At 38.2% G+C, this 25,061-nt stretch overlaps 1 protein-coding gene across 1 annotated transcript in view; it reads right to left on the bottom strand.

The window, feature by feature from the left end:
- Khdrbs2 (KH RNA binding domain containing, signal transduction associated 2) overlaps window positions 1–19,879 on the bottom strand; it is a 278,911-nt gene extending 259,032 nt beyond the window's left edge. Inside the window, exons 1-4 of the mRNA XM_036167142.1 lie at window positions 19,578–19,879; window positions 19,428–19,482; window positions 17,040–17,180; window positions 16,154–16,300 (exon numbers count right to left, since the gene is read on the bottom strand). Coding sequence (XP_036023035.1) covers window positions 16,154–16,300; window positions 17,040–17,180; window positions 19,428–19,482; window positions 19,578–19,879 — 645 coding nt within the window. The remainder of the gene's footprint in view (window positions 1–16,153; window positions 16,301–17,039; window positions 17,181–19,427; window positions 19,483–19,577) is intronic.
- Between the last annotated feature and the right edge of the window lie 5,182 nt (window positions 19,880–25,061).

The following is a 25,061-nucleotide window of genomic DNA, read 5'->3' as shown; positions in this document are numbered from 1 at the left end:
TCTCTCCCCCGCTGGTCCCAAGTAAATACATAGAGGTTTATATTAATTACAAACTGCATGGCTCAAGTTTATTACTGACTAGCTCTTATACTTAAATTAACCCATAATTCTTATCTATGTTTAGCCACATGGCTTGGTACCTTTTCTTAGTTCTGCCTTGCCATCTTGCTTCCTCTGTGTCTGGCTGGAGACTCCTGACTCAGCCTTCCTCTTCCCAGAATTCTCCTTGTCTGCTTATCCCGCCTATATTTCGTGTATGGCTACTGGCCAATCAGCATTTTATTTATCAACAATTCAGAGTAACACATTCATAGCATACAGAGTGACATCACCCATATAAAAGCTCTAGAATAGTCAATTACCATACACAGCGTGGTTTTACTATCAAGGACAATGGAATTAACTGGGCAGTGGTGGCGCACGCTTTTAATCCCAGCACTCAGGAGGTAGAGCCAGTCGGATCTCTGTGAGTTCAAGTTAGTTCCAGAAAAAGGTGCAAAGCTACACAGAGAAACCCTGTCTCGAAAAACCAAAAAAAAAAAAAAAGGAATAATCAAAGATTTAGATATTTTGTTACACCACTCTCTCTTTTTCTTCTAGCTTAGTTTCTATTACATTTTAATGAAATTAACTGTTACTACTGACCAAGACTGACTACGCATTGGCAAGCTTCCAGAAGTAAGTCAGGAATCACAAATTCAACAAATATCAGTTTCACACTTCCACATCACAGAGGTTCTGCTGCACACCACTTCTCTATCTTTTAAACAACTGGAAAGAACTACCATTATAGTGTACGTGTAAGTGTACATGAAAACAAGAGGTCACCGTCAGAAAATATGTGAAAGCATCCTTGAATGAATGAGCACCTAAAAAAAGTATAGGAAGAAAAGTTACCAGCTTTTGCACTGAAAGAAATACTGGCAAATATTAATGAATGACAGTAAGCCCAGATGCATCGGCTTTGACAAGGATATGGACATATGGAGCTCTAAATATGGAGGAACTTTACAGTAACTACAGAGCCCATGTAATGATCATATGACCTCTATGGTAAGGAGGAGTTCTGTCTGTCACTGTTGCTGCCTGCCTTTGAAAATGTAAGGACAGGCAACTTTCAAGGAAAGGGAAGCTCCCTGTATCAAACTTGTACACTTACAGAAAATCATCCAATCTAATACTTCTGTAGAGAAGTGTGTTTCTTACACAGTGGATCTCTTGTGCATTTTAAACTGTGTGTAGGATACCATGGTGTCTGCACTCTACAAGAGAATGTGTTTCAGCTGAAATATTATCCTTAGGGCAGCAGGTCTATTCTTGAGTTTAAGGAGAGTTGTTACAAATATTTTATTAGTGGATAGTTTTCCTTTAATTAAAAAAAAACATCACTCTGTTTATAATTTATACCCTTGTATGTAAATTGTTTTTGGAATATTCTCAACTTCCTCAAGAAAGACTAGAAATCAGAAGGAAGGGGCAGAATGTGGGGGGTGTAACTCATTTTGGGAAAATGTGCTAATAGCAGATGGTGTTTTCTTCCCTTCTGTGTGCCCCGGGTTACACAAAGGACCTGTGGGACTGGGCAAGATTATTAAAAGGATCTGTGAGCTTAAAATTTATTGTGACTGAAACAAATGTTCAACAATGGCTGGAAAATGTTAAATCCCAGATGAGAGATGTGGTTTCAAGAAACCAATTAGAAACTCTCAAAATGATCAAATCTTACTAGTTTTGTTACAGGACAACAGCTGGGGTGTCTATTTATAGAATGCAAGCCCTAAAATTCTAATCTTAAGAAGAAAGAAAGTGAACAAACAACATTTCAGATGTGGTAGCTTAAAACAAAATGACAGATTCTAAGTACCCATTCCCATGCATGCACTGAACCATGTGCACTGTGTGCACTAGGATCCATACTATAGCATCACTCAGTAGGGACTTACATTACCCACCTCCATGTGACTTCATTATAACCGTTGGAGGAAAAGTTTCTTGTTTGAAGAAGCACAGGAAGAAGTCAGTTTTCAAATAATCCCATCTTTGTGTGTATTGTGTCTCATAAGATCCTAAACTGTTCTTAATGTTACACACAACAGTGATTTATTCCTGATTTCCTCAGTTGATTTTTTATCTTTTTTTTTTTTTTTCTGTTTTGACACATGAGGTGCCTGGATATAGTCTCAAATCTTATATATTTTAGTTAATTCTTACAGTGCTTAACCTTTCCTTACATACATTTTGCCATTTTATACAAACAAGCCAAAACAACTAAGAGTAGCAGTAATGAGTGGTGAAGGCAGAATCCGTGGAGGCCACCTTTGCATGCCGTGACATAAAGAAAGACTACAATGATCTCTGCAATGCCAGCAACCTTAGAGGAGCAAAGAATTTTCCCCTAGGCATTTCCACCCACATTGAGCTCAGATTAGTATTCATTGACAACAAAAATACAAAGACCAAATATGCAGACATAGTAGTCCTATATTTCATCTGAAGCTAGTTAATATACATAGGGGCTTTGATATTAAGTACAGATGTCTAACTGAACTAATGCTAACAGTGTTGCTCTTCTGCTACCTAACATGGAAAATTCTGTCCCTATAAAAACAACCTACTGGGTTCATGCATATGAAAGCCAGGCACACCATGCTGTGCTATGGACTTAAGCCGCTTATGGACTTATTCGCTCTTGGCCCTTGTAGCCTCATTTATGTAATGAACATTGCACATTCTTCTCAGGACATGTTAACCTGACAACTGAAATCAGTATAAAACATATGGACTTATTTATGTAATTAAATTTTAAGAAGGCCAGTATCCACAGGACACAATTTCTCATGCAGTGTTGTAGTTTAAAAATAGATAATTTCTAATTCATTACAAAATAAAATACTATTTTAGAAGTCTCACATGATATAAAAGAGTCACTGTAATTTAAAGTTTGGAGTACATAGGAAGTTACTTTCGATGGTTTCTCTTCTAGGCTATATATGAAGAAAGCTCAATAAATTAAATGTGGAAGACCTTAGCACATTTGGGAAGAGATTAGACAGAATGTGGCTCCCTTCCTTAAAACATCAGTATGTTAGCATCCTTTGTGTACAAAAGTGGATGACTCTTCAGAAGCTTATGTGTCAGTCAGGCCCAAGGGCCTCTTCAAGTCAAGTCTGGGTCAGTGAACGCCTGTTAGAGTAATTTTCTACCTATAGAACAGGATGAATGTCTATGCTGGGGGCAAAAAAGTTCAGAATGGTGGTGGAGAATATTTGAGAAAGAGTTTGGCCTGTAAAAAGCTATTCTTTGCTTATGAGCAAATGTGACACAGACTCATTTTATTCTATGATCCCTGGCCAGCAAGAAAACTAGGTGATTACCTAAGTGAGTAGACTATCAAATGCAGTATTGCTCCAGAGATTGGAGAAATGGATGCACATTTTAAGAATTCTTGGATTTAGTTTGCAAGTATTTTAGTTGAGTATTTTTATATCTATGTTTATAAGGGAAAGAAGTCTGTAATAGTCTTTTTGTTTGTTGAGTCTTTGTGTGGTTTGGATATCAGGTTAACTGTAGCCTCATAAAATCAATTGAGCAATGTTTCTTTTGTTTCTACTTTATGCATTGGTGTTAACCCCCTTTGAAAGAATTCTGCATTAAAACCATCTAGCCCTGGGCTTCTCTTGGTTGGGAGACTTTTAATGACTGCTTTTATTTCACTGGGGTTATAGGTCTATTTAAATTGTTTATCTGATCATTCATGATGATCAAGTAGGCTTCATACAAGAGATGCAGGGATGGTTCAATCTACGAAATCAGTAAATATAATCCATCATATAAGTAAACTGAAAGAAAAAAAGCAGACATGATCATCTCATTAGATGCAGAATAGGCCTTTGACAAAATGCAACACCCATTTATATAAAAGTCCTGGAGGATTAGGGACAAAAGGACATATTTAATCATAATAAAGGTAATTTGCAGCAAGCCTATAGTCAACATCAATTTAAATGGAGGGAAATTCAAAGCAATTCCACTGAAATCAGGAACAAGAAAAGATTATACACTCTTTCCATATCTATTCAGTACAGTACTTGAAGTCTTAACTATAGCAATAAGAAAACTCAAGGACATTAAGGGGGTACAAATTGGAAAGGAAGAAGTAAAAATATCTTTATTTGCACATGATATGATACTATACATAACTGAACCTAAAAACTCCACTGGGCAACTCCTTCAGCTGATAAACACATTCAACAAAGTACCTAAATACAAAATTAACTCCAAAAAATGAGTACTATTCCTATATACAAATGACAATTGGACTGAGAACGGAATTAGGGAAATACCACCTTTTACAATAGTCTCAAATAATGAAAAAAAAAAATTTGTAGTAATTCTAACAAAGCAAGTGGAAGACTTATATGATCAAATTTTCAAGTCTTTGAAGAACAAAATTGGAAGGAGATAATACCAGAAGATGTAAAGATCTCTCATACTCATGGATTGGTAGGATTAATACAGTAAAAATAGCATTCTACCAAAAGAAATATACAGATTCAATACAGTATCCACCAAAATCCCAACAAAATTTTTTACAGACCTTAAAAGGAAAATTCTCAACTTCATATGAAAAACAAATATCCCAGGATAGCTAAAACAATCCTAAAGAATAAAAGAATTGCTAGAGGTCTCACTATTCCCAATTTCAAGTAGTACTACAGAGCAATTTTTATAAAATCCACATTGTATTGGCATAAAACATACATTTTGATCAATGGAAATCAACTGTTGGCCCAGACATAAATTGACACACATATAGATACCTGATTTTTGACAAAGAAGCCAGAAATACACATTAGAAACAAATAAAAGACAGCATCTTCCACAAATAGTGCTGGTCAAACTGGATGCTAGCATGTAGAAGAACGCAAATGAATCCATATTTATCATCCTGCACAAAACTCAAGTCTAAATGGATAAAAGACCTTATAATAAAACCAGAGTGTTAGTTAGTGTTTACTACTGCTGCAAAGAGACACCATGACGATGGCAACTCTTATAAAGAAAACATTTAAATGAGTGTGGCTGGCTTAAAGTTTCAGAGATTTGGTCCAGTATGATCATTAAGGGGAGCATGTCAGCGTGCAGACAAACATGGTGCTGGACCTAAGAGTGCTCTCTATATCTTGCAGGCAACAGGAAGTTGACTGACTGTCACACTGAGGAAACCTTAAGAAAAAGAGAACTCAAAGCCCACCCCCACAGTGACACACTTCTTCCACCAAGGCCACACTTCCAAATAGTGCCATTCCTTTTGGGGGACATTTCCTTTCAAACCAACACAACCAGATACACTGAACCTGATAGAAGATAAAATGGGGAATAGTCTTGAACATATTGATGCAAGACATGATTTTCTGAACAAAGCACGGATAGCACAGATACTACAATCAATAATTAATAAATGAGACCCCATGAAACGGAAAAGCTTCTATAAGGCAAAGGATACCATCAATCACAAAAAGCAGCAGCCTACAGAATGGGAAAAGACTTTTTTACCAACTCTATACCCAATAGAGGACTAATATCCCAAAATATATAAAGACTCAAGAAACTATATATAAAAAAAAAACCAACAACAACAACAACAACAAAAAAAAAACCCAAGTAATTCAATTAAAAATGGGGAAGAGATCTAAACACAGACAACATATTTAGCCATCAGGGAAATGCAAATCAAAACTACTTTGAGATTCCATCTTAAACCTGTCAGAATGGGTAAGATCAGTAACATAGGGTTGGGGATTTAGCTCAGTGGTAGAGTGCTCACCTAGCAAGCCCTGGGTTTGATCCTCAGCTCAAAAAAAAAAAAAAAAAAAAAAAAGTCTTAAAAAAAAAAAGATCAGTATCATAAGTGACAGCTCATTCTGGTAAGGATATGGAGCAAAGGGAACACTCCTCCATTTCTTATGGGAGTTCAAACTCATACAGTCACTATGGAAATCAATGGGGCTGTTACTCAGGAAGATGGGAATCAATCTACCTCACAAACCAGTAGCTGTACTACTAGTGGGTATGTGGGTATGTACCAAAAGGACATCCCATCCTACCACAAGGATACTTTGTTAATCATGTCCTTTGTGACATTATTAATAACAGCCTGAAACTAGACAAAACCTATATGCTCCTATACATCAGAATGGATAAAGAAAAATGTGGCACAAACTCAATAGATTATTACTCAGCAGTTAAAAAACAAACATCATAAAACTTGAAGGCAAATTGTGGAATTAGACTAAAAAAAGCATTAGTGAGGTAACACAGACCCAGAAAGATAAAGTATATATTCACTTATAAATAGATATTAGCCATTACATAAATGATAACCAAGCTACAATATGTAGACCCAGAGAGGTTAATTAAAGAGGAAGGATCTGGGGAGGGGAAGCATGGATCTACCTGGGAGGGTGAAAATAGAATAGATTTTATTTGTGGAATAGGGCTGTTGGGGATAGCATCTGGGGGACTATGGGAGAGAAGTGTAGAGGAAGAGAGTGTCGGAGAGAATGCTGGGATTGGTGGGCATTTGGGGTGGTGTGGAAACCTAGCGCAGTGTAAACTTCTTGGAACCTATGAAGGTGATCCTAATGAAGACTCTGAGTAATGGGGGATATATAGTCTCAACTGGCCATCTCTTGGAGTCAGGCAAGACTTCCAGTGGAGGGATAGGCTTGAATTCAATTGAGTTGTTGGAAAAGGGGGTCACAGGGAAATCCCCAAACAACCCAGACTGTTGCTAAGTAAAAGGGTTGCCCTCTGAAAACTAACTGCAGGGCCTCATTGCAGAGGATAACACCCACATAATTAATTCATTGAACATGGAGAAGTCGAGCTGGTGCTACATGGAGCCTTCATTCCTACATTCTTGTCTCTTTTTTGTGAGAAGGTACTCTGCAGAAGAAGAGGTAGAAAGAGTGTAAGATCCGGAGGGTAAAAGAGGACACCAGGAGAACAAGGCCCTTGGAATCAACCAAGACAAGTACATTTGAGCTTATAGAGTCTGAAGCAGTAAGCACAGGTCCTACATGGGTCTTCACCAGGTCCTCCCTATATTTATAGTAAAGCTATTAGCTTAGTATTTTTATGGGACTCCTAAGAGTGAGAACAAGTGGCTCTCTTACTCTTGTGCCTGTTCTTGGGGCTCTTTTCCTTCTGTTGAGTTACTGTGTTCCACTTCAATGTGACAGTTTTTATTTCATCTTATTCTATTTTATTTGGTCACTTTTGACAGCTATCTCTTAGAAGCCTGTTCTTTTCTACTGAGAGGCAGGAAAGGAATAGACCTGGAGGGGATGCAGGGTGGGGAATAACTGGGAGGATTAGAGGGAGGTGAAACTATAATCAGGATATATTGTATGAGACAATAATCTATTTTCAATAAAACTAAAATTAAAAAAACTCACAACCAAAAATATAAAGAAAGAAAGACATCTAACTGCAAGTCTGCTAAAGAAAGCTAAGAAATAACTTAACTGAGACTTAATATCTACCCAGGAAAATAGCCTTTCCCAGAGAAGAGCACACCAATTGATTATCCAGTATCAAGTGATCAGATCTGAAAACATACCTACAAGTAATATATAGACTGAGCAAGTTGTATTTATTTATTTATATAGGAATATATATATATATGTATATATATATATGTTTATATATATTTATATTTATATATAAAACATGTAATAACAAGTAATGAAGAAAGACACCACTGATTTGAAAATGTGCAACAAGGAGTACCTGAGAGGGTTTGGAGGGAGGAAAGGGAAGGCAGAAATAGTATAACTATATTATAGTATGAAAAAAAATAATTCTCACTAACTTGCCATTGGCCTTCTTGGCTCTTTGTTTTTCACCTGTGGGGGAAGACTCCTTCACATTGAAAGGTATTGGGAGCCTAGTAATTTACTCCATGGGTTAGTGGTAGAATACTTTTCTAGTAGGTGCCAGGCTCTAGTTGAATTCCTTCTGCTACATGAAGAGCCATTATTCTGGTGTGTGGCTTATGTATGTAATTTTAACATTTAAGAAATTTAGGAAACTGAGCTAGTAGAGTTTTGAGCACACACACATACACACACAGGAAATGAAAAAAAAAATTTCTGAAATCTAAAAAACAATAGGAACTCTTAAAGATTGACCTTGGAGAGAAAGGATTGCAGGAGCCAGAGGTGTCAAGGACACCCCAAGAAAACTCACAAAATCAACTCACCTGGGCTCATAGGAGCTCACAGAGATTGAACTGATAATCCATCAATCCATGCAGAACCCCTTGACTGATGTAGGCACTCTACATATATGTTACAGTTGTGTAGAGTGGTCCTCTAGTGGGACTCCTAACAGTAGGAACAGGGGCTGTCTCCTCATGCGGGATGGCCTTGTCAAGCATTAAAACATGGGGAGGTGCTTAGTCTTACTGCAACTTGATATGCCATGTTTTGTTGATACTCATGGGGAAGACCTACCTCTTCCTAAACAGAAAAAGAGGAGGAGTAGATTGGGAAGTGGGAAAAGAAGAGGGATGGGAAGAGGGGCTGGGAGGAGAAGAGGGAAAGAAAACTGCAGTCAGGATATAAAATAAATTTATAAATACATTTATTTAAAAAAAGAAAAAGGAAAAAAAAACATTGGCCTTGGGAACTTCAAGATTCTAGGCTGTCACAAGTGAAAGCAGACATAACTAGTGATGTGGTATACATTCAAAGTCTGTATTTATAAATTACCATTAATACAAAGTGAGCATTTGATTATTTGGACACTTGTTTTCCTGTTTGTGAGAAAAACTATCTCATTCTAATAGTTATTTGCTGCTTCTTTTTTTTTTTTTTTCTGTGTTCTAGGCTATGCCAATCAATTAGCAATGCTAAAGTAGTCTTCGGTTTTAGCAATGACAAAACATACCGCTAATATACCTCATCTTATAACTAATAATGATTTCTAGCTATATTCAAAGTCATAGGTCTGTTATTTTATGATTAATCAGAGAATAAGAAATACTAGTATTAGCCAATAATAAATTTCCCAAATAAACCAAAAATAGTATCACATTACCATAGCAACAGAGGAAGCGTCTCTCAGCAGGTAACAATTAAAACAATTCCTGCAGCTCTTTGCTTACTTCTCTTAACTCCCACATGGTTCTTTTACGATTACTTACATGAAAAGGGAATGCTTTTCATAACAGTAGTCTGAGGAAATTCTGAGTAACATTTACCAACAACGACACTGAAGGGCTGCTGCCAGCTTATGGGTTGTGCTTTCCTTAGTGCACAGACAGAATGTTACATCATATTCTGGATTTGATGACGCTCTGGTTTGCAGGCTGAGGCTGCAGTCAAATGTTCATCTCCTCCCACAGTGAGCACAAAGGCATCTGCTACCTCCCACTATGTCTTCCCACATCAGAACATCACTTGTGTTTGCTTGTGGGTTCTTGCTTAATACATTATTTCTCCTACATGTTCATCTGCATAAAACACTGATGAAACTTTCATTTAAAATAAAAATATAGCATGAATCTCATGGTAATACTACTTATGCATCTATTATGTAAGTAAATGTATTTGCATAAGATATTTATGGGCAATGTTTTACATTCTTTATGTTACAAAATAATATTAAAAATTTTTGTACATGAAAATCCAGATTTTATTCCCTCTCCATATTGAAAGCACCTTCATCTTTTTCTACCTTCTCTACATCTGCTTACACTCCCATGTAATAGTGTCCTATTCTAATTTCAGGGCAGAATAATCCTCTGATAAACAAAATGAGAGGCCCTCTACGTGTTTTTATCATACAGGGGAAAAAAAAAAAACCTTTACTTTCTACAGTCAAATTCTCTATAAGTTTTCAATATGGCTTTCCAAGTCCAAGTGCAACAAAGACCTCAACATAAATCCAGTTACACTGAACTTGATAGAAGAGAAAGTAGGAAGTAGTCTGGAACGAACTGGCACAGGAGACCACTTCCTAAATATAACACCAGTAGCACAGACACTGAGTGCAACAATTAATAAATGGGAACTCCTGAAACTGAGATGCTTTTGTAGAGCAAAGTCAATAAGACAAAATGACAGCCTACAAAATGGGAAAAGATCTTCACCAAACCTACATCAGACAGAGGGCTGATCTCCAAAATATATAAAGAACTCAAAAAGCTAGACATAAAAATATGGGAACAATCCAATTAAAAAATGGGCTACAGAGCTTAACAGAGAATTGTCAATGGAAGAATCTCAAATGGCTGAAAGTTATTTAAGGAATTGCTCAACATCTTTAGTCATCAGGGGAATGCAAATCAAAACAACTCTGAGATACCATCTTACACCTGTCAGAATGGCTAAGGTCAAAAACATTGAAGATAGCTTATGTTGGAGAGGATGTGGAGCAAGGAACACTCCTCCACTGTTGGTGGGAATGCAAACTTGTACAGCCACTCTGGAAATCAATATGGCATTTTCTCAGAAAATTTGGAATAAGTCTTCCTCAAGACCAGTTATACCAACCTTGGGCATATACCCAAGAAATGCTCAATCTTACCACAAGGACACATGCTCAACTATGTTCATATCAATGTTATTCATAATAGCAAGAACCTGGAAACAACCTAGATGCCCCTCAACTGAAAAATGGATAATGGAAATATGACACATATACACAATGGAGTACTTCTCAGCAATAAAAAACAAGGATATCATGAAATTTGCAGGCAAATGGATGGATCTAGAAAATATCATCTTGAGTGAGGTAATCCAGACTCAGGAGGACAAACATAGTATGTACTCACTCATAAGTGGATACTAAATGTGAGGGAAGGGATGGCCAGACTGCAACCCACAACTCCAGAGAGGCTAGCTAACAGGGAAAGACCCTAGGAGGGACACATGGAAGACCCTGTGAAGAAGAAGTGGATGAGATTTACATGAGTGGACTGCATGTGGGGGTGGGAGGCAGAGGCGAGGAGTGGGGGATGACAACATAGGGAAATGGGAGGGTCAAACTGAAACAGGGACAGAATGTGAGGGCAGGGAGGAAGATAACATGATAGATGAGGATATCATAGGAATAGGAAGAGGAAGGGTGCTGGGGAGACTCTCGGGAATCCACAAGGATGACCCCACATTGGTCTGCTGGCAGTGGTCCAGAGGGTGCCTGGACCTGTCTACTCTGGTGACTAATCTAGCAAATAACCTAACTGTTGCCATAGAGCCTTTGTTCAGTGACAGATGGAGGCAGATACAGAGATCCACTTCCAGGCACCAGGCTGAGCTCTGGAAATCCAAGTTGTGAGAGAGGAGAGATTCTGCAGGCAAAGGATGTCAAGATCATGATGGGAGGACATACAGAGAAGACCGGCCACACTAGTGGAAGCCCATGAACTGTGGACTGGTGGCTGTGGAGCCCCCGTGGAACTGGAATAGGCCCTCTGGATACAGAAGACGGTTGTTTGGCTCTTACTGTTTGGGGGGCACCCAGGCAGGAAGATTGGGATCTGTCCCTGATCTATGAGCAGGCTTCTGGAATCTGATGCCTGAGGTGTGACACCTTGTACAGCCTTGGTGCAATGGGAAGGGGCTTGGACCTGCCTAGGCTCAATGTGCTAGGCTCTGCTGACTCCCCATGGGAGACCTTGATTTGGGGGATGTGGGGATATAGGGTGGCTTGGGAGAGAGGGCTGGGGTGAAAGGAGGGAGGAGGGGGAATCTGTGGATAGTATATGGAGTGAGTAGAAAATTTCTTAATAAAGAAAAATAAAAAAATATAAAAAAATAAAAAGGATGACTATCAGCAAGATACATGTCTAATATAATGGAAGAAAGAAAGAATCTGGAATGGTCCATGCATATATGTATTTATATACATGTGTGTATATTACAGTTCAACTTTCTACCAAATAGTTAACTTCATGTGTTAACTATAGTGTATATAACTATATATCTATATCTATATCTATCTATCTATCTCTCTCTCTATATATATATAGTGTATATGTATAACTAAAGTGTATAAATAGCAAGAAACAACAATATAGCAATTTTATTTAACATTTTCTTGATAAATTCTAAAACCATAATTATTAAAGAATATATAAATATCCAGTAATTTAGATTATGTTACTAGGCATTCTTTTCCAACTTTCTCCACTGTTCTTTTTTATTACTACTTATTTGAGAAATTAATATAACTTGTTTTGATCATATTCAGAATGTACTATTATTCTGCTAAATGTACATAGTATTAAACTAACCCTAATGAATTATCCTTATATCCATAGATTCTTTCATCTCTCAGCCCTTATCTGAGAATCTTCTATATACAGTAGATGATGATTAATGTAGAGACCCACAAAGGTGCAGAGACTAAGAGACTGAGATGCTCAGTCCTAAATGAGACACTGATCACCCCCCACCCCCAAGGCTAAATGATCATTGTATAAGAGAAGACAGAAAGAGTGTAAGGGCCAGAGGCAGTGGATGACTACAAGAAGCATTGTCTTCCACACAAAGCAGAGCAACTGCAGATATAAACTCACAGTGTCTTAGTCTGGGCTTCTTGTGCTGTGAAGATAAACCATGACCATGGCAACTCTAATGAAAAAAAAAAACTTAAATGGGGAGGGGGTTTGCTTACAGTTTAGAAGTTCAGTCCATTATTATCATGGTGTGGTATGGTGTGTGGCATGTGGGCAGACATGGTGCTGGAGAAGTAGCTAAGAGTCCTACATCTTTCAGGCAACAGGAAATGATCTGAGACACTGGATATGGCTTGAGCATATGTGGGATTAGCCAGTCTATTTATTTTACTAAGTTTGCAGGGTCTGAACAGAGACAAGTAGGCTAGACATTCCACCTAGGACAATAGTAATTACTTCTTCTTTAGCAACTAATTTAATTACAGAAACTGAGTTGATTTTCAACATCCTAAAGCATTCAGACATCTCATAAGTGGTTACTCATTCTCATACTGATAGTTTTGATAACTGTAAGGCACATGGCAGGTGTATTACTAATTATACCTAACAGAGCAAGGGGAAGATCTAAGGTTCCTATGCTGAAAGACACAGTCTTACAGGGAAATAAGATGTCAGTGGGGTGTTGGAGTCCTAGTCTAAATTAGTCATCTGTATTGTTCTAGAATTCATCTTATTGATCTGAATTTTTACTTTTGATCTTTATAAATATTAATGTCCAGTTATGTTATCATCATCTGAACTGTAAAATCAAATATCAGAAGTAATGTGGACAACTGAGTGGAGATATATATATCCATCTCTCTCTCTCTCTCTCTCTCTCTCTCTCTCTCTCTCTCTATCTATATATATATATATATATATATATATATATATATCAGTTTGTTTTAGCTCTTTGTGGTTCCTGTGATAGTTAAAGTAGACAGATACTGTCCTTTACCTGGGGCTAAGCAAGGCAAGAAGGAAAATAATATCAGTCAGAAGGACTGACACAAATGGTATAGCATATAAACAGCATTGGGAGAGAGGTCCACAGTCACAGCCCTCAGGACATTCATGTTCTAACAGGTAAACAAGCCATAAAGAGTTCTATCTATCTATCTATCTATCTATCTATCTTCAATCTATCTACCTACCTAACTATTCATCTCTCTAAATGTACAATCTAAATGTAATAAATACCTATGAGAGAAATGAATTAAGTAAGGACAATAAATCAATATGATGAAGAGAGTTATCAGTTATGTCATGAACCTGTCACAGCAGCATTGCATGATAGAAGGCAACTGAGCAAGTCACTTCAGATTTGTAGTTGAACAAGTTCCTGTACATGTAGGTTCGAGAAGATGTTAAAGGAAAAGGAAATAGCCAATTAATATTTTTAAGAAGAATCTTCAATGCTCTAGAGTTATTAGTGAGCTTGCATGTTGCATAAACAAAAGCCAAAACATTTAAGAAGACAAGGATGAGACAACTGCGTGACAGAGGAAATCACAGAAATGGCAGGGGCAAGGGGAAGACCACAGTTATACGGTGCATACAGATCACAAATGTGGCCAGATTGCATTTGTATTACATGTTTTCCTGCTGAATTTGGTCAGTCATTTCAACAGTTAGACTACACTCAGACAAACACTATCAAACAAGGTGGTAAATTCCCAACTGTGTCTAGTATATATGTTTCAGTGGATAAGGTAGAAATAAAGTGATTAAAAGGTAGAATGTATGAGAAAGTGATGCATGTCATTGGTATTTACCATAAGGAGGTTAACTTAGCCTGCAGTCTATGTCATATATATATATATATATATATATATATATATATATATATACACACACACACACAAATATGTGCACATTATATGTATATCAAAGACAAGTAACATTATATGGATTGAGAAGGTTATACTTAGGAATATATATGTAAATATATATATATGTAGGAACATATATGTATAAAATAACAATTAGTGAAAAAAAGATTCCATGAATTTGAAGGAGAGCAGGGAGGAGTACATGGGAGGGTTTGAAGGGAGAGGAAAGGAAGAAATTTGTAATTATATTATAATCTCATATAAATGTATATATATAGTACTCCAAACAAAAAAATGACATATTACTTTATCTAACACATTTTACCTCATAAAGTCATCCATAGGTCTTTCTATTATAATAGATTTTTAAAAATCAATTTCTCCAGTACATTCTTATTTTTAAACCCTTTGCTTGTATTATCCTGTTTAATATTTATAATAGTTGTGAAGTGAGAAAATTATGATCATTTTCATTTTAAAGATCCATAAACTGATGCTCTAAACATTTAAGTAGATTATGTAAAGCCATACAATGAGATTGTGAACAGACCTGGCCTCTTTACACATACGTTTATTTGGCCTGTTCCTAACTAACTAGACTAAAATGCCTTACTCAGCCTAGCACTAAATATTTCCTTGTAAAACCAAAGGAAGAAAGACTATAGCATCATCAATCTTGAGAATGAGATCTATTTAGGAAGGTTTCTAGATGAGACTCAAATAGTAACTGTGCACATGCAATTAAGAAATACTCAAATTAGTGTGACATTATTCTATAATTGTGTCTTGACAAAGATTCATGTTGGGATTGGACATGTAACTAGAAATATGTGACAAGAACTTAATGCTTGTACACTTAGGGAATTCTCTGATATTTTTCCTTTCCACTTTTCAATACCACTACTAATCAGGAAATCTTATCTGCCAGCCACCTTCTCTGAGGTTTTTTATCAAGTATAGAAATCTCTCATTTCTTCATTTGCAGATTAATCTCAGCTCTCTACCCTCTGGGTTGAGGATCTTTCCAAGATCTTCCTGGCATCTTTACTCATCATTCTCACAATATCTCACTATTATTCTCAAGCCTCTTGGCAAGATTTCTACTGAAGCCCTTGTTTCTAGAATGCTCACTTGACAACCTTAAGACTTCATGCATTTATGTTCCTGTTTCTTAGGAAACCAGTCGAGAACTCTACTCAGTTTGCAGCTGAATTTGCCAACTTACTCAATGAGCATGCTTTATTATTCTCACATTGCATGGTGAGTCTATATTTCCAACTTTCTATGTTAACATTTATCTGCCTGTATTAATATTATCTGCCTCTATCTTAAAACTATATGTTCTATCAGCCAGAACCTGACATACTACCACATAAAAGGCATTTGGTATTTTAAAGTACTACCATTGCCTTACTATAAAGAATACATATTCAATCTCATCTTATTTAACTATATTTTCCTACTAATAATAAATTATCAAAATACATATGAAGGGCTTAAAGGAGGGAAAAGTGAAATAAACCATGTATTTTTACTTGCATGATTTTCTTATTAGTGTTTCTGGTTGTGGACTGGTGTATACGATGCAAAGGGCTGGTAATGAATACTTACATCAGACGAGCAGAAAGAGCCAACATGCCAGGTTTTATAAAACCTGTCTTGTGTGCCCTATTTATGTAAAATTTGTATCAAATCTACATATAGATAACTAATGTGCAGTGTGAATTCCCTTCCAAAAAGTCAGTAGAGATCAAAGATACAATTTAAAATAGGAACTGATAAGAAACAGTTTGTAAAATCAAAAATCACTTACAGGAACCAGGAATTTTTTAATCTCTTCCAAGGCATGACTCATCCGGGAATAAGCTTCCCCAGGTGGAGCAAAGACTTCAATTAATACGTGCAGTTCATCACTCAGGTGTGCATACTTGGCCTCTCCGCTCTTCCTCAGCTCTTCTTCCTGTGAAAAGGTTATATTTAGAAAAACAGATCCACTCATTTGGCACATTTTGCTTTGATTTAACATTTCCTGAGATTATGACAAAGGACCACAATCTAAGTAAATTTTCCAGAAGTAAAAAGCAGCTCTTGGAAAAATAAAATAATCTGCTGCAAACCGGTTAACAATTTCCAAGTAATTCTTTTGAGTTGGTATCATCCACAACAGATTTCAATCAGCCAGGTGAAATGTTAAACTTTTGAAGGTGAGACACCTAAGTGCTATTAATCCTTGCACATACATTGCTAAAATTTTTGAAGGACAAGGTTCTTTTGTATGTAGTATGTAGTACTTTGTATATAGTATATAGTACTTACTGGCATTGCTGCTCTGGCAGAGAATAAAAGTTGGGTTCTCAAAATACATGTTTGGGCAGATTACATTCACCTGATTTCACCTGTAAATCTAGTTCTTCTGTTCTCTACACCCCCCCCCCCATAAGAGCAGAGCTAAAAAAACTGCATCCATGTTTCATGTTTGCTGGCTTAGCCTTCTTCACTCTTATACAGGGAATCATGCCTCTTAGAGTGGGATGAGTCAACAGACAATCAAGACAATGGATACATCCACAGGCCTATCTAAGATAATTCCTAAGGGGAGACTCTCTTCCCAGGTGATTCTTCCCTGTAGCAAGTTGGCGTTTAAAATCAGACACATGCCTTAATTTACTGAAGATCCTTAAATAGAAGTTCAACTGTACCTTAAAGGAGAACACTGTATGACCTGAAGCAGGAATATTGCTATAGGGGCCCTGAGTGGTCTGAGCAATGCACACCAGGCGAAACCTCCAGCAAAGGAAGAGTCCTCTCCTGTCTACTGAATTACATGTGCTAGACTTGATCTATTAGAAAACAAGGGAGCAGGAGATATTTTCCTTGAAGTTGAATAAACTAAAACAATATACATTAGACAAGAGGATGACTAGAATTGCCTCTGGGTTTAAATTTTATAACTCACCTATGGCTTGTATTCAGTTCTGGTACTTAAAACATAAATATTTGAAAATACTGTTTCCCAAACAATTTGTCTTCTGTGATGTATTTCCAGGACAAGAGACTTTGAAAAGAGCAGAGTAGGAGAAAGAAAAGGATTTTGGAGACTGTGCAGTCTAGATGTGAATTAATGGCCATGGTATTTTCTATATGTGGTATGTGAGCATAGACACTTAATTCCCTGAGCTTTAGTGTTTCATCTGGAAAACAAGATAAGCAAAGTTGCTGTGGTGACACATGCCTGTAAGCCCTGCTACACTGGAGCTAAAGAAAGAGAAGCTGGTGCACAAGATCCAAATAAGTGAAAGAGTGAGCTCTTATCCTACCTTACACAGATACAAAGACAAATGATAAACCATTAAGCAAGCTTTAGATTTCCATGCAAAGATGACACTTGGTAATGCAGATAAGTTTCAGATAAATGCCATACTGTTAATATTAGGGAATTTTAAGATTTTTATTTCCTCTTGGAAGGAGTAAAATGTGGTTATTATTGTTGTTGTTTTAACCATTTGGCTTTTTGAAGGGCCTGCCCCCCCAGCTCCCAAATAAATCACATGGAGGATTATTCTTTCTTATAAAAGCCCAGCCTTAGCTTGGCTCATTTCTAGCCAGCTTTTCTTAACTTAAATGATCCCATCTACCTTTTCTCTCTGGGATTTTCTGTTTATCCTATATACCTTTCTTTATTTCTTACCCAGGGACTTGTTGTGCAGTTGGGTGGCTGGCCCCTGGAGCCTCCCTCCTCTCACTCTTAGATCTTTCTTGCTTTCTTTTTCTCCATTTATTCTCTCTGCCTGCCAGTCCCATCTGCCTTTCCCCTGCCTTGCCATTGGTTGTTCAACGCTTTATTAGGGCAATCAGGTGTTTTAGACAGGCAAAATAACACAGCTTCACAGAGTTAAACAAATGCAACATAAAAGAACGCAACACATTTTTGCATCATTAAAAAATGTTCCATACCATAAATAGATGTATCACATCTTAAAATAATATTCCACAACTTGATTAAGATTTCCTTTTTATGACTTTTAAAATTATATTTTTAAAAATTTTATTTCACTTTTAATGATTCTTTATGGATTTCACATCATGCATCCCAATCCCACTTATTTCCATGTCCCCTCGCATCTGCCCTCTGCCCATGGCAATTCCCTGCTAAAACAAAACAGAATTTAAAAGAAAAACAACAACAAAAATCACCAAACCAAAGCAACAAACCATCCTCCTCCCAAAAGGAGAAGAACCTCATCATGGAAGCTATAGTATGGTCCATTGAGTCACACAGTTTACTCTTTAGTCCATTGATCTTTACTCCTAAGTGTTCATTTCTATGAGTTATTGGTCTGGTTTGAGGCCTCTGGCTTCTGCTACACTATCAATAATGGGCTCTCTCTGGGGTTCCTATTGGATATCCTGTTGTTTGTTGTCTTATGTCCTGGAGACCCTGCAATTTTGGATCTGTAGGTTTCTCCCCTTGACATTCTCTATCAGTCCATAGATGGAGTGGATTTGAGGGTGTGCTAACTCGTAGGCCTGGTTCTGGGCCTGGGTGATAGCTGGGTTGATCAATCGGCAAGCTTTCCATCATCATCACTACCCAGGCTAGCTCTCTAGCACTGCCTCAGCTAGCTTACCCAATGAAGCCTACTGCAAGGGGAGGGGCCATTTCTCCTGTTCTCAGGTCTTCAGATCAGGCTCACCTGCAGCTCACACCACCCAGGTCAGCTCCACTGTGTTGCCCAGGTGAGGTGCAGGGCCCTCTCTCCTGATTGCTGCATACAGGGGCAGGGTATAGGATCAGCTTTCCTACTCTCACACCCTCAGGCCTGGCTCACCTGCCCCCAGCAACAAGATCAGCTATAGTGTGCTGTCCAGGCAGGGTGCAGGGCCCACTCTCCTATGTGCTGCAGTTGGTGAGGGGCAGGGCTAGTTCTCTCACTCTTATTATCCTAGGGCCAGATCTCTTGCCTGTTGCAGGTAGCAGGAGGCAGAGGGTGGAAGGCATCCTTCCCTCAACCATGTTACCATAGGCAGAGGAAAGGGTGGGCTGCGGGTCAACCTCTGTTGCTTGCACATTGTCAGGGCTGGCTCACCTGCATACCAGACAATAGGGTCAGCTTCAGTGTGATGCCTAGGTGAACTGCACACCTATGGTGAGGGTTGGGGCCAGTTCTCCTCTAGCTTGGAGCAGGGCCAGCTATCCCAGAACCAGTGAAGGGCAAAGCAGGCTTGGATCTCCATACTTGTTCCTGTGATCTCCTGTGCTAATGCTGGCCATGGACATCATCATAAACCCCGGTTGCAGCAGGACTACAGACCCATACATGGCCCTTGGCAGCAGCTCGGGCCTAGATGTCACAATGGCCCTGGTGGCAGCATAGGTCACCCAGATCAGTATGGTCCTGGGTGCAGCATGGCCCTTGGATAGCAACATGGTCTCAGATGGCTGACTGGACCCTGGGCATCTGTAGAGCTCTCTGTGGTAACAGGAGCCATGGATATCACTCCAGACCCTGGCCACTGCAAGACCACTGGACCCAGACATGGCCATAGGCAGCATCCCAGTCCCAGATTTCTCAATGGCCCTAGGTGGCAGCACAGGCTATCCATATCATATGGCCCAGCAGCAGAATGGCCCTTGGACACCTTGGTGTCAGGTGGATGACCAGACACTGGACATCTCTATGGCCCTTAGTGGTAACAGGGGTCATGGACATCAACTCAATCCCTGGCTGCTGTAGGGCCATTGACCCAGACATGTCCTTGGCAGCAGCCCTGGCCCCAGGTGAGAGGACAGGCCACTCAAATTATCATGGCTCTGGCAAGGTTTTCTTTTGTGATTGAGGCTTTTTGTTAAGAATTCTTGGAATTCTAGAATGTGGTATGTGTGACTTCAAAGTCACATTTTTAGGTCAACTGTATATTTTTAACATTTAATTCAGTTGAGAGAATACCATCTCAAAAGTTACAAATACAATGTTGCTGTGATAAAAGGAGGGTGCTAATTTAGGTATTAATTCAACAAATAACAACATTAAGGGGTTATATTCTTCAATAATATTTTAAACTCAAAAGTTCAAATATTTTGGAAAAATGAGGAAAAATTGCCATCATGTTATGTCTTAGACTCTTCTGCATGAAATAGTGAAATGCCACAGGCTGGATGGCTCATGTGTCTCACTGCTGACTCTGTTGGCAGGGTGGTCTGCCGGGCTTGCAGACAGCCATCTTCTGTATCATCATGGGGGGCCATGAATAATCCCAGTTTCCTCACGTGTTAGCATATAAATCGGCCAAACTTTGACTTCACTGTTTGGGATGTCTACCTGCTTACCCTCAAAAGGCTGAGAAGTGGGGAGAATAATCACATAGCAGGAAGTAACCATACATCACTATTGCTAAGCGTTCTCATCATACATATCCCATGTTCAAAACAATATGTCACATTATATATGAACAAAGGAGTTCATGTCCTCTAAGATCCAAATTTTTCACAAGCAGCTCTACCTGTGACACAAACAAACTAAATAATAATAGAAATGTTAAAGATTTATTGTGTACAATATATGCAGTTTTATACTTTGGTTTTTACTTTAGCAATCTTTATTGTCATAAATTTATCCTTAAAGTTACAATTTACTAAAGAGCTTTTTGCAGGCTTTCTCTTCTTAATGCCCCAGGGATATTTCTTCTAACATAAATCCTCTTCAGAAATAAATAAGTCTATTGTCTGCAGGACTTTCACCATCAAGAAGTTCAAATAAACACACATTTATTATTCATATTGTGGCCTGAGTGGGATTTGTGTAAATCCCCAGTTTAAAAGCATTTTTAAATAGGCATATGTAGAAAAATTTTAAGTTCATATAAATAAGTAGTACAAATTGTATACACAAAAAATAGATGCAAGTACATAGTATGGAATGAATCATTAGATTCTAAGTAATATATCAACCCTGATTTCTGTACTTCCAAATATGTGGTCTCTTTGTACTGCTTCTGATAGGGATTCTCCTAGACTAAGACCTTTCACATTCCGAGTGATCAGCTCTATAAAGGGAAAGTTTTCAAGGTTACCCATTTTATACTCAGTAGGTGTGCAAAAGGTACAGTTTTGGAAAATGTTGAAGGGAGGCACAGCTGTCTTAGTAAGGGTTTCCCTTGTTTTGATGAAACGCCATGACAAAAAAGCAAGTTGGGAGGAAAAGGATTTTTATGCTTACATTTCCATATTGCTGTTCTCCATCAAAGGAAATCAGGACAGGAACACAAAAAGGGCAGGAACCTAAAGGCAGGAGCTGATGCAGAGGCCATGGGAGGTTGCTGTTTACTGGCTTGCTCCCCATGGCATGCTCAGCCTCATTTATTATAGAACCCAGACCTCCAGCCCAGGGATAGCACCACCCACAATGGGTTAGGCCCTCCTCTAGAAATTAATTTAAAATTGCAGTATAATACCACCCACAACCTGATTTTATGGAGGCATTTTCTTATTTTCTTAATTGAGGTTCCCTCCTCTCAAATAACTCTGGCTTATGTCACATTGACATAAAACTATCCACCACACAGGCCTAAGTAACTACATTTTGAACCCTTGATCACTGGATAAGATGTCTTCCTTCTTAACCACTCCTCTTGAAGAACTTTGAGGACCAGGACTGATCAGACTAGTAGACAGGCATTTTTATGAAAATGGACTTAAACTACCTCTCACCAATGGATAAGCTACAATTCCAACTATACTCAAGCCAGGGAAACTATTCTTGGTGGTGAGGTTGCACCTGAAGCAAGAGCAACCTCAGAAGAACCAGTTTGGTTTCCTTAAGAAAGGATGATATTAACAACATCAATAATGATGTATTAGGGCTTAACCTGAAGAATTAAAAGTAAGACAATGGTCAAGTGGACCATATCTTGGTCAGGGATACTCAATACTCAGACTTCATGGCAGGACAGGAATACTTAATACTGACATTTCATGGCCTCCTGCCTCACTCCTCTGCTTTAGTCCAAAGCATATGTCAGTGCCCAGGAGTCAAACTTTGAGTCACTAGACCCTCCATCTGCTCTGTTTGCCATCACTCAAACTATTCACTTGCGCTGACTGCATCTCCTGCCTGTGTCTTCCTTACCATTATGTGGTACTGATTGGCCTATCAGGATGGTTGTACAAGTTTTGATTGTGGGGAACACGGGAGCTAGACAGTGGCCATTGTGATCAGTGGAACTAAGGATGCCATTTAAAAAACAGTCTAGGATTTTGACATAGAGAAATCTATGTTGCAATCCTCAAGGTTATCATGAAATTATAGATTGTAGCTTTCCTAGACAATATCAACCTAGATCGGGGGAATATCAAATCATATGCTGTATGTTCCAGTAAGGCTACTGTCACTTCCCAAAGTATAAAGTGCTGTTGTCCAAAATCATGTCCTCCTAAAATAAAAAAGGTCCTGCTAGCTTGTCAAGGAAAGCAAGGGGAAAAGTCTTAACAAAGGGGAATCTACTGAACACATTTTGGAGAGTTTGCCAGTCCTCCAGAATTATACTTCTGTTGATATAGTGCATCTGAAAGCTAGGTACTTAGTAAGGGTATTCACAAATACTTATTTTGAGGGAAAAAGGTATTTAAGGACTATGTTATTTACTTCCATCAATGTTGTTAGAAAAGCAACTCAAGAAAGGATGGATTTATTTTGGCTCACACCTTGAAGGGGCAATCCATCAGAGTAGACTACATGGAATCAGGAACGTGAGGCAGCTGGTCACACTGTGGCCACAGAAGAAGTCAGCAAGTGAGGAGTGTTGACAGTCCTGTTGTTTTAATCCTTGTAAGTCATTCCAGAACCCAAACCCAAGGAATGGTGCTGTCTACATTTAGGATATGCCTTCCTGTATCAAGTAACCCAACGAAAAACTCCCTCAAATACACACCTAGAAATGTGTCTCTAGGCACTTCTAGGCTCAACCCACTTAACTAGTTAGTAAGCTTCACAGGGACACAGTCATTTAAAAGAGTGTCTCTAATCTCTTTCATTCCCACTAGATCATTATGAATTCCAGCAGTCAGAAGAGGCAAATCATGCCAAATATCTGCAAAAATGCCATTTGGACACATGCCATTTGAGAAACAGGGGGAAAATACAAATACTTGGATAAGAAAAAAAAAAGTTTCTAGAAGCAAAAGGGGGGACAAAATGCAGTTACAAAGAAATGACCCAGCCCCTGCTCTCTACATACTCCTGGCCAAGGTCTGGTTGTGTAGCTCCTGTACCACATTCCTTAAAGAGATCCCTAGAACTAAGCCTGCCCCTGCCATCTCCACACACCTAGGCCTCGTTTCAAATACATGGCTTGTATGCTGGCTCTCCTTGGTGAATTTCCCAGAATCATCCTTCTACTCCTGGGTCAGCTCTGTTAGTAGCACCTGTATCCCATTTCCATATTGAGATATGAACCAAGGGCATGTACTAGCCCAGGACCAAGCCCTCCTCTGCCATCTCCACACTCCCAGACATAGCTCTGGTCACTCAGATTTTACAGCCATTGTCCAGATGAAAGACTTCTACAAAGCAAAGTTTAAATCTCAGAAGAGATTGAAGGAGGACACTATAAGGCAAAATGCTTTCTTATGCTCATAAAATCATAGGATTAACACTCTGAAAATGACCATTCTATATACAGCAATTTAGAATTAATATAATCTCAATGAAAATCCCTGTGACATTCTTCACACAAATAGGAAAGTACATCTTAAAGTTCATATGGAACTACATAAGATCCTAGATGGCTAAAGCAAAGTTGAGCAAAAAGAACAATACTAGAAAGTTACTATGCCAGATTTTAAGCTATATTATAGAGCTATAGTAATAAAAGCAGCATAGCACTGCCACTAGAAAAGACAAGAAGATTAATAGAATAAAACAGAAAACCTAAACATGAGTGCATGTAACTACAGACATCTGATATTTGACAAAGATACCAAAAATACACACTGGAAGAAATATAGAATCTTTATCAAATGTTGCTAGGGAAACTGGATGCCCACATGGAGAAAGTTTAAAATTAGAATTCTGTTTTATCACCTTAAACAAAAATCAACTCTAAAAGCATTAAACAAACAACAAACAACAAACAACACAAAACCGCAATGTGAAACCTGAAGCACTGAAACTTCTAGAAGAACATATAAGTAGTTCTTACAAGGTAGAGGTAATAGAAAAGGACTTTCTGGAATAGGGATCCATTTGCTCAGTAATTAAGGCCAATAATTGACCACTGTTCCTCAGAAAATGAAACTATTAATTGAATGAAGAGTGGGAGAGAATCTTTGCCAGCTATACATTTGACAGATCATTAATATCTAGCATATATAAATAATTTTCCAAATGACAAGAAAACAAATGACCCAATTAAAAAGTGGGCTGTATATCAGAAGAGTTGTTTCCTAAAAGAAGAAATTAAAATGAATAGGAAATATCTTTAAAATGTTCAATAGTGCCTGGGAATACAGCTTAGCAGTTGAGAATACTTATGCTCTTCCTGAGAACCTGGGTTTAGTTTCCAGCACTCACATGAGGCAGATAACAACCTCTGTTAATAGCAGTTCTACAGGATCCAATGCCTTCCTTTGGATTCCATGGATACCTGCATGCATGTGATGCATATAAATTCATGCATGCACACAGGCATACACATAATAAAAATAAACATTTTGAAACAATGTA

Source organism: Onychomys torridus, chromosome 18, assembly GCF_903995425.1.
Source record: "Onychomys torridus chromosome 18, mOncTor1.1, whole genome shotgun sequence".
Classification (NCBI taxonomy): domain Eukaryota; kingdom Metazoa; phylum Chordata; class Mammalia; order Rodentia; family Cricetidae; genus Onychomys; species Onychomys torridus.
This window is presented reverse-complemented; position numbering and strand designations above follow the sequence as displayed.